The sequence below is a fragment of the Triticum urartu genome, chromosome 6 (assembly GCF_003073215.2).
Source record: "Triticum urartu cultivar G1812 chromosome 6, Tu2.1, whole genome shotgun sequence".
Taxonomy (NCBI): Eukaryota; Viridiplantae; Streptophyta; class Magnoliopsida; order Poales; family Poaceae; genus Triticum; species Triticum urartu.
The window spans coordinates 151,739,799-151,750,571 of NC_053027.1; the positions used below are offsets into that span (position 1 = coordinate 151,739,799).

General features: G+C 45.6%; 2 protein-coding genes across 3 annotated transcripts; one reads left to right on the plus strand and one right to left on the minus strand.

Moving 5' to 3' along the window:
• Positions 1-3,997: 3,997 nt before the first annotated feature.
• Positions 3,998-7,519, plus strand: LOC125517487 (style cell-cycle inhibitor 1-A). Of its 2 annotated transcripts, none has more exons than XM_048682692.1 (4): positions 3,998-4,150; positions 4,262-4,402; positions 6,144-6,208; positions 7,022-7,519. In XM_048682692.1, the coding sequence occupies exons 1-4, from the start codon at positions 4,099-4,101 to the stop codon at positions 7,265-7,267; spliced, it is 504 nt and encodes a 167-aa protein (XP_048538649.1). In that variant the 5' UTR covers positions 3,998-4,098; the 3' UTR covers positions 7,268-7,519. The 2 variants fall into 2 exon arrangements, with proteins under 2 accessions (XP_048538649.1, XP_048538650.1); XM_048682693.1 differs by having other exon boundaries at positions 7,037-7,519.
• A 483-nt stretch (positions 7,520-8,002) lies between these two features.
• LOC125517488 (glycine cleavage system H protein 2, mitochondrial) lies at positions 8,003-10,254 on the minus strand. Its single transcript, XM_048682694.1, has 4 exons — positions 9,948-10,254; positions 8,796-8,884; positions 8,507-8,677; positions 8,003-8,408 (listed from the first exon to the last, which is right to left on the minus strand). The coding sequence occupies exons 1-4, from the start codon at positions 10,033-10,035 to the stop codon at positions 8,280-8,282; spliced, it is 477 nt and encodes a 158-aa protein (XP_048538651.1). The 5' UTR covers positions 10,036-10,254; the 3' UTR covers positions 8,003-8,279.
• Positions 10,255-10,773: the final 519 nt, after the last annotated feature.

The window sequence follows — 10,773 nt, forward strand, 5'->3', positions numbered from 1 at the left end:
CTCCTATGGCTCCTGCCGGTTGTCATACTCATCGACATGCAAGTCGTGATTCTTATTACAATAGCATGAACATCTCATACATCACATATGTATCATTCATCATTCATCACAACTTTGGCCATATCACATCACAGAACACTTGCTGCAAAAACAAGTTAGACGTCCTCTAATTGTTGTTGCAAGTTTTACGTGGCTGCAAAAGGGTTCTAGCAAGAACGTTTTCTTACCTACGTGAAAGCCACAACGTGATTTGTCAACTTCTATTTACCCTTCATAAGGACCCTTTTCATCGAATCCGCTCCAACTAAAGTGGGAGAGACAGACACCCGCCAGCCACCTTATGCAACTTGTGCATGTTAGTCGGTGGAACCGGTCTCACGTAAGCGTACGTGTAAGGTTGGTCCGGGCCGCTTCATCCCACAATACCGTTGAAGCAAGATAAGACTAGTAGCGGCAAGAAAGTTGACAACATTAACGCCCACAACAAATTGTGTTCTACTCGTGCAAGAGAACTACGCATAGACCTAGCTCTGATACCACTGTTGAGGAACGTTGCAGAAAACAAAAATTTTCCTACGGTTTCACCAAGATCCATCTAGGAGTTCATCTAGCAACGAGTGATCGGATTGCATCTACATACCTTTGTAGATCACGCGCGAAAGCGTTCAAAGAACGGGGATGAGGAAGGCGTACTCGACGTGATCCAAATCACCGGAGATCCTAGCGCCGAACGGACGGCACCTCCGTGTTCAACACACGTACGGTCAGCGTGACGTCTCCTCCTTCTTGATCCAGCAAGGGGAAGGAGAGGTTGAGGAAGATGGCTCCAGCAGCAGCACGACGGCGTGGTGGTGGTGGAGCTGCAGTACTCCGTCAGGGCTTCGCCAAGCTCTACGGAGGAGGAGGAGGTGTTGGAGAGGGAGAGGGAGGCGCCAGGGCTTAGGTGTGGCTGCCCTCCCTTCCCCCCACTATATATAGGGCCAAGGGAGAGGGGGGGGCGCAGCCTTGGCCCTTCCTCCAAGGAAGGGTGCGACCAGGGAGGAGTCCATCCTCCCCAAGGCACCTAGGAGGTGCCTTCCCCCTTTAGGACTCTTCCTTTCCCTCATCTCTTGGCGCATGGGCCTCTTGGGGCTGGTGCCCTTGGCCCATATAGGCCAAGGCGCACACCCCTACAGCCCATGTGGCCCCCCGGGGCAGGTGGATCCCCTTGGTGGACCCCCGGACCCCTTTCGGCACTCCCGGTACAATACCGATAATGCGCGAAACCTTTCCGGTGACCAAAACAAGACTTCCCATATATAATTCTTTACCTCCGGACCATTCCGGAACTCCTCGTGACGTCCGGGATCTCATTCGGGACTCCGAACAACATTCGGGTTACTGCATATACATATCCCTACAACCCTAGCGTCACCGAACCTTAAGTGTGTAGACCCTACGGGTTCGGGAGACATGTAGACATGACCGAGATCGCTCTCCGGTCAATAACCAACAGCGGGATCTGGATACCCATGTTGGCTCCCACATGCTCCTCGATGATCTCATCGGATGAACCACGATGTCGAGGATTCAAGCAACCCCGTATACAATTCCCTTCGTCAATCGGTATGTTACTTGCCCGAGATTCGATCGTCGGTATCCCAATACCTCGTTCAATCTCGTTACCGGCAAGTCACTTTACTCGTACCGTAATGCATGATCCCGTGACCAGACACTTGGTCACTTTGAGCTCATTATGATGATGCATTACCGAGTGGGCCCAGTGATACCTCTCCATCACACGGAGTGACAAATCCCAGTCTTGATCCGTGTCAACCCAACAGACACTTTCGGAGATACCCGTAGTATACCTTTATGGTCACCCAGTTACGTTGTGACGTTTGGTACACCCAAAGCACTCCTACAGTATCCGGGAGTTACACGATCTCATGGTCTAAGGAAAAGATACTTGACATTGGAAAACTCTAGCAAACGAACTATACGATCTTGTGCTATGTTTAGGATTGGGTCTTGTCCATCACATCATTCTCCTAATGATGTGATCTCGTTATCAATGACATCCAATGTCCATAGTCAGGAAACCATGACTATCTGTTGATCAACGAGCTAGTCACCTAGAGGCTTACTAGGGACATGTTGGTGTCTATTATTCACACATGTATTACAATTTCCGGATAACACAATTATAGCATGAATAAAGACAATTATCATGAATAAGGAAATATAATAATAATGCTTTTATTATTGCCTCTAGGGCATATTTCCAACAGGGACCTCAGGTCTTTAGATGTTAGATTTGGCTGTAAGGTCTGTTTGGTATTAGGCCCAGACCATCAGCTCCCCTTCGTCAGTTAGATAGGAGTAGCGATAGAGGTTGCAAAGATGGTGGCTTTGGTCTTACTGTTGTACGACTTTGTAAAGTCTTGTGTTAATAATTAATAAATTGGCCGTATGCGTCGTCCAGATGCAGAGGCCGGGGGTATTCCTCCTTTTCTAAAAAAGGACTACTCAGATGTTTTGCTCCCGCCAACGTCCAAAGTTGGGCCTCCTCTTTAATCCTTGTAACAACAATGGTGGTCGAGACGGCAATGTTGCTAAAGATTCTGGCGTTTCGCTCCTTCCATATTTCCCAAGAAACAAGCATCATCACCGAGGCGGTGGTCTTTTCGATGTGGCCTCCAGCCTCCACCGAACTGGACCACCAATCGCGAACAGAGTTTTCATGGTGCCAAACCATCGACGAGTGGCCATGCATGCCGAGCCAGCTGACAACTTCATTCCAAACTCGGGCGGTGAATCTACATTGAAAGAGGAGATGGACGGCAGTCTTCGAGGCCTGCTTGCAAAGAGGGTATAGACCACAATTTGGCCACCCTCTTTGATGCAACCGATTTGTAGTCCACACACGATTTTGTAGGATTAACCATGTAAAGAATTTGCACTTAGGCGGCACCCAAGTCTTCCACGTTATAGCAGCGGTTACTGAGAACAAGCCTCGCAAGTTGAGCCATGTATGCCGTGGAGGCTGAGTATTGGCCACTGGACGTGAACTTCCATGAAATTGTGTCCTTTCTATCAAGGTGGAGAGTAACACCATCAATCATCTCCCAAAGAGTGGCAAATTCCTAGATATGGGTCAAAGTGAGTCCCTACAAAATGTTAATTTGACTGATCCAGAAGTTGTTGTCAAGGGCCCTGCTAACCACACACGCCTTCTTTTTGGAGATTTCAAAAAATTTAGGCGCAATGTCTTTGGGACGAAGGCCATTCAACCATGAAGATTCCCAAAATTTTGCCTTATTACCATCACCCAGTGTCACCGTTGTGGCCACCGCAAAAAGATCTCTGTCGTTGTCAAAACATGGCATTTCCATTCCCACCCAAGTCCTGGGAGGGTCTGCCCAGTCGAACCAGAACCAACGTAGTCAAAGGGCGGCCACAAACTTCTCCAAATTGTGCACACCCAAACCCCTAAAAATCTTGGGTTTGATGACAAGGTCTCTCTTCTTGTTCAGTATGATCGGATGTATATAGTGTTGTAGGAAAAATGGATGTGTATGGCAGGATAGACAAAAGCAGACTGTTAGGTACTCCCTCCGTTTCAAAAATATTTGAAATTCTATATTTGTACCAAGTCAAACTTCTTTCGAAAGCAGACTGTTAGGTACTCCCTCCGTTTCAAAAATATTTGAAATTCTATATTTGTCCCAAGTCAAACTTCTTTCAATTTGACCAACTTTATACAAAAAAAAATTAAGTACATACAATCTAGTATGGAAGCTATAGCGCCAGAATTTAAAAAAAACATGTGGAGGAGAATTTTGATTTTTTTTAGGAAATGGATTTCTTTAGGGAATTTTGAGGAAATGGATTGAGTTGAACTTTTTTTAGGGGAGATTGAGTTGAACTTAATGGAGAAGATCACAGTATCTACTGGGCCGAAATGTAATGTAACGAGCGGGCTTGAATACATAGGCCTAATATTTCTCTGGGCCCAACACGAGGCTTCTCTCCTCAACCCCCAAGTTGCGAGACAGGAGGGGGCGAAAGGCGGTGTGTGTTCTGTTCTGTGCCGAGGAGACGCCGGCGGCGACCACGATGGGCGGCGGCGAGGGCAAGTCGAGGAAGCGCCGCTCTTCCCCCTCCTCAGGTATCTAAAACTATCCAATTTCTTCTCGCTCCAGTCGACCCGAGCCCGTTCCTCTCTTTCCGCGCGGTGCTGATTCCTCTCCTTGCTCTGCCTGTCGATTCGCCGGCCCAGGGGAGGAAGAGGAGAGGGAGCGGAAGAAGAGGCGGGACAAGAAGGAGAGCAGGAGGAGCGGCCGAGACGGCAGGGGCAGCGACGAGGAGGAGGAGAGGCGGAGGAGGAAGAAGAAGCACGGCGACAGGGGCAAAGACAAAGGTAGGGTTCTTGTTTTGCTCCTAGGGCCTGCATTTTTCCTGTCCCTCTAATTGAGTGAAATCATCCTTAGCTTGGTTCCCTGTGCGGTTGTGCGATATCTTAAACTGAGCTAGAGAATGGGCAATACATTAAGTGACCTTCAATCTTCACAAGCTTCACCTCTGAGAAGGGAGGACTATACCCAACTTTAGACCATGATCAACTCGGCCTCTTCAGTGCTCCGTCTCCAGAGCCGGAAGTATTTCCACACCTGTATGATATCTAACAATTGCACCGATACTAGCAAAAGCACCAACCAAATCAAAACTAGCATCGACATTTATATATTGATTGATTGTTGGCCCTCTGCTAAGGCAGGCAATGGTGGTGAATAGGGATTTCACCTTTTGGATTATTATAGGAAGAAGAGCGCCTAGGCAGCCCGAGGAAGCAACATAATTTTGTAGAGAAAGGGTTGAAGCTGAAATAGTCGGCTTGCCATCATCGAATAATATCATTCCTGAGACGCCATTCTCTCCATAGGAGGAATATAAAATCTTGGCTGTGAATCTGATTTTGACCATCCACTTGGGTAGGACATAAAGGAACCAATCCGGACCATTTGTCGCTAGATTTTCTTCAGGCTGTAGATTCCACATGGTCTTAAGTGCAAACTGAACAGCATGAGGTTTAGTGTGATCAGTAGCCGCAGGATAACCGTCCTCACCTGCCAAACCACAAATATTGCAAGTTGGGTTTGTATCCATATTCTTCTCCACCAATTTTCCTGCACAACAAGGCTTTCAGTAGTAAGTTTCCGAGCAAAAACATTGAGTTTTAGGGGGGCAAGGGCGCTCCAGATAGACTACCAGACTTCTGTATTTCCATCCAAATGACTACTGGCTTGACCCTGGGATTATGGAACGAGTGATGATGTAAACCAAGCTTATACACACCATGAACTGAGAAAATGCTACTCTTTTCATAGTGCCAAGCAAACAAATCCTCAGTTGTAACAGCAGGAATAGAAATATTGAGGATGCCTTCGGCATCACACTTAATTATGCATATTTTTGTCTGATCTTCAGCATTTACCTATAGTGGTAGATTCAGTTGTACGTGGATGTATGATTTCTAACAATTGCACCGATACTAGCACAAGCACCAACCAAATCAATACTCGCATCAACTTTTACTTTTGCCCAACCAAATGAAGATGAGGTCCTGACCTCATCAAGTGATTGATTATTGACCCATTGCTCAGGCAAACAATGGTGGTGGATAGGAGATTTACCTTTCGGATTACTATAGGAAGGAGCGCTATGGCAGTCCAAGGAAGCGACGTAATTTCATAGAGAAAGAATAGAAGCCGAAATAGTCGGCTTACCATCACTGAAAATAATACATTCCTGAGATACCATGCTCTCCATAGGAGGAATAAATCTTAGCTGTGTATCTGATCATCTACTTGGGCAGGAGACAGAACAACCAATCCCGACCACTTTTCACAAAAAAATCTTTAGGCCGTAAGTTCCAAAATGTCTTAAGAACAAACCGAACAACATGAGGTTAGTGTGATCAATCATCGCATGATAACCGACCTGCCAAACCAAAAATATCATGAACTGTATTTGTATCTGTATTCTTCTCCACCAATTTCAATAGCAAGTTCTAGATTCATTTGTTTGATTGTGATCATTTAAGTATAGAGCTAGATTCCTTTGATGATGATGTGTACATGACTCTGTCTTTGTCTTGACAGAGAGGGATTCGAAGGAGAGGCGTTCCAAGGAGAAGGATAAGAGCAAGCGAAAAGACAAGGATGTTGTGAGTTCTCTAGATGGTTGTTTTCTCAGAGTATCAACCACAGTAGTTTGTGTATGATTAAATAGAGTTCTGAGCCTTTTAGCTCTTCAATAGCACTTTTCTTGAAGATGAATTGATGTAGAAGCTTGAGCTTTTGCAAAGGTCTGATAATAGGACGGACAATGGCCCTAAATAGAGCCACATGAAGTAGGGTTGAACAAATATGGCTGGGCAAAACCATTCGAAAAGACATCTAGTAGGTTTAAATAAGCTAATTATCTTCGAAGCAATATATGCATGCAACTTACCTGGCAAAAATGTCCAAACCATGTTTTTAAGGCGTCTTTGAAGCATTCTTAGACCTGAACCTGCCCCTTTCCAGGCATATGTTTCAGGCTAAGATATTTCAAATTTCTACAATTGTCACAAGTAACATGCAAGTTTGCTGTATTGTCCTGGACAATGGGGTTCCATAGAAACTTGCCGGTGTGTTTTGCATCTTTAGGCTAAATAGCAGCACAAGATATATTATTGCCATTGAATTAAAACAGTGATTGAAATTTAGGTGCTTTAATTTTTTTAACAGTTATTGCCTTATTCCCTGCAATGTTTATTCCCGCAATGAAAGGGTTGTAGTATGTACATCCCTGAAGGGATCTCGAGGACCGTAGTTTGTGTACCTAGAGTATAATGTTAGTTGCATCTCATCTATCTCTTGAGTTTTAGTGTAATTCAGCAAAAAATTGTAGTGGGTTGTTAAGAAAGAAGCTGCACCAGATGTATTTGAATGCACCAGTTAGGTTAGGTACATGTCCTGATGCCTCTCATTTTCAGCCATCGCTAAAACAGGACATCAAAGAAATATCCAAGGACGACTACTTTGCAAAGAACAATGAGTTTGCAACCTGGTTGAAGGAAGAGAAGGGCAAATATTTCTCCGACCTTTCTTCAGAGTCTGCCCGTGATATCTTCCTCAAGTTTGTGAAGCAATGGAACAAGGGAAAGCTGCCATCACATTACTACGAGGGCATCACCACTGGGCCCCGATCAGCGCACAACTGGAACATCAAGAAGGCATGAGAAGGCTCGTCTTGTTCGTGGCTCGCAGTTCGGGTCCCTTGCGGTGGTTCGGTTTCTTGACGAAACTGCCATACCAAATGCTTGTACCACTTGTTCCATCTTTTAGATTTTCATAGGTTTCTGATCTAAACCTGTCGCGGTGTTTAGCATTGATGTTAGTTCTGTTGCTGACGTTTAATGAAAAAATTCTAGCAAATTTGTTGCTGTATCCTATATGCAAAAGAGCTGGTATTCATGTGATTAGCCCCACCACGACATTGTCCATTTTCTGATGATCTTTTATGCTGGGTTTTCTGCTAAAGTACCGATGATTTATCCCTCTTGATTCTTCATCACGTTCATATGTTGCAAGTTTAATAAGTGCCTGGATCATCAAATAAGAGTTTGACCCTTTAGCTGTGGCCGAATGTTTACACTAGCTGTTAGTGCTACCGACCGTTTTATGCTTGTTTGCCCAATCTGAACAGTTTATGGCTGTAACTGCAGAACTATAATGCCTTTTCCGTTGCTGCTTGTAAGATTTTCAAGACTTTGCCACTGTTATGAATTAATTTGCCGTATATACCATCATCGCCGCTCTGGCAGCATGTAAACTGAATCATCGCCGCTCTGGCAGCATGTAAACTGAATCAATCGCCGCTCTGGCAGCATGTAAACTGAATCATCACCGTTCTGGCAGCATGTAAACTGATACTGCGGTCCACAAATATAGAGCACACGGGCACCAGGAGAATATTATGTAGCATCATCAGTACGTATGCATTTAGAATTTGAATACCAACTAATCAGAACAGAGCTTAAATCAGAGATGAAACCATGGCAACAAGAAAAAGGAACTCGAGTGATATACAGATTTCGGATCTCGCAAGCCCTTGTAGGGTAGGCAAATGCCATTTATTCCATGTTTTGATCCTTTCTGGGCTGAGAAAGCAGGTGGTACAAAGTGCCCAACAGCACATGACAAACACCTATGAGTGTCGAAGCGCAGATTCTCTTTCAGAATCCACCATGCTTAATGCTTGCTGTCCTCTTCCTCGCAGAATTTTGAGTACTTCTTGTCGTCCATCAGTGAGTTGAGCTCACCTGCATCGCTGACCTTGACCTTGATGATCCAGCCGCCCTCATATGGATCTCCATTGACCTGTGTTATAAAAAAAACAGCCAGCATACAGGTCATACGACACTTCAATCCGCACCAACAGATTTCCTCGTCAAGTATCAGGCTAAGCTGAAACTTACCAATGCTGGTTTCTCTAGTAGTTCGTCATTCACTGCAATGACCTCTCCAGACACCGGCGAGTTGATGTCACTGGTTGCCTTCACACTTTCAACAGCACCAAAGTTTGTTCCCTGAGATACAGAAGCGCCAACTTCTGGCAGCTCCACATATACAACATCACCCAAATGGTCCTGAAAGCCAAAAAACAGCTCCATTATGGCATATAACATGCTGAAAGGCTGCTTATATGCATCGAGTGAAGCATCCAATGATCTAACATATGACAGATCTAACACATGACATATGAACCTGGGCATGGTCTGTAATCCCAACGGTTGCGGAATCACCATCAACCTTTACCCATTCATGGGTTTCAGCATACTTCAGATCCTTCAGCACTGGAAAAGGGCAACACCAGAAAGATGCGTGTTAATAACGTGTACTACACATTGAAATGGCATTAATCAGAAATGCAGTTTAACAATGTGCATATAAAGAGTTCCAAAGCCACTCCAACTAATGCAGTAATTCCCTCATAACCACTACAATTTATTGTCCACCCTGAAATATGCACAGAACACAGATGCCTGCTAATGTAAAGAACTTTTTCTTGGGATCATTTCATCAGTTTCTCTGCTTCACACTATTGCATATGATTGTGCGTCAACAAACTCTTGTAGGTTGTAGGTCCCAATGCGGCCGCATTTTCTCCAAATAGCTTTTGGGAGCCTATCGCAAAAACTTTTGACTAAATCATGGGGTCCCAAACCATTTTGCATGTATTTCATCAACTTTCACACTATATAGTTTTCAAATGCATCAAACAAACATCACATCATGCCATCAAAAGAAAAAACATCGCATCAACAAAATAAAAACCGGGTTGCGCCTTCTGCGACGACATCAGCCTACCGACCGACCTACGGCTATCACTGAACCTCAAGAACCATCACCGTACTAAAATTGGCACTCCCTATGCAAAGAAATATAAGATCGTTTAGATTGGTGATCTAAACGATCATATATTTCTTTGCAGAGGGAGTACACGACTACAAATCCAAGTCAGAAACGATGAACTTTCCCACCTAACCTAATCAGGCAAAAGCAGAGCGGCAGGAAAGATCCTTTTCGCAGAGAAGATGAAACCTGCCACCGGCAAAGGATCAAAATAACCAGAATAAACTCGGCGGCATTACACCCCATTCTGCAAACATCTCCGACGCGTGAACAGGGTCGCTGCCGAAATCACCAGTAAGAACTGGTAAAACGGATCGGCCAACGACAAATCCTACCGCCCAAATATTAGCGGGACGCGGAGGACGAAGATCGCGCCGTTCTAGCGCCAACGAACTGCGATCCAGGGACAGGCGCGGCGCGAGACACGAAACGCGCGCGTGAAACGGGCAGGCGGGCACGGGCGCAAAGGTGGCCGCGGGGAGGGAGAGGGGAAGGCGTGCTTACCGGTGGAGAAGGCCCTGGGGAAGGCGGAGATCTTGAGGTAGGAGGCGGCGCGGGAGGCCCAGAGCGATCTGGAGGCGGCCATGGCCATGATCACGCGACGGGGGAGGAGGAGGGGATCGCGCTCGCTCGGCGCCGCCTCCTCTGTTTCTCTCTCTCTCTTTCTCTCTCTCGCGCACGGAGCTCGCTCTTGGGGTTTGGTGGTGGTTTCTCTATTTCTCTCCTTTTGCGCAGAAGAAGTTGGTGGTGGTGCGCTCCGAGAGTTGCGAAAATGATTTTCGTGGTAGGTCTCTGGGCCCTCCTGGGCCTTTTCGTCCTTGCACTTTTGTTTGGAGAATGAACTGATTTGCCTCAATTTCTTGGATCACTAAAAAAATTAGTTCATCTACAAAAAACTTAATTTATTGGAATGTAGGGCAAGCTGAAATTTAAAAATTCATCAGTTCTCCGGAGGGATTTTAGAAGATGAAAACAGCAAAAACATTGGAATAAGTTTGCGCAAATATCATATCTAAGTATGGATTTCCATGGCGTTGAGGAGGTGAAGAAAGTCATGATGGCTGCGATCGGAGAATTAATGGCGGCGAGGAGTTTTGATTCCGTTGAAGAATAGCGACACAGGTTTTTTCTTGTGTGTCGAGTGTTGAGGACTTGCAGCGGCAGCCTCGGAAGGAGGGGGCATCAACATAGGTGGACAACAGTTTTGGGGTGCTTCTCGAGTACCGAGCCGTGATCTCTAGGATGAAAGCCCAAGGTCTTTGCCTTCGTTGGTTGTACCTGGCAATGGTCTTGCGAAGGCATTGTTTTTGGAATTTCGGGCTCTCTTCAG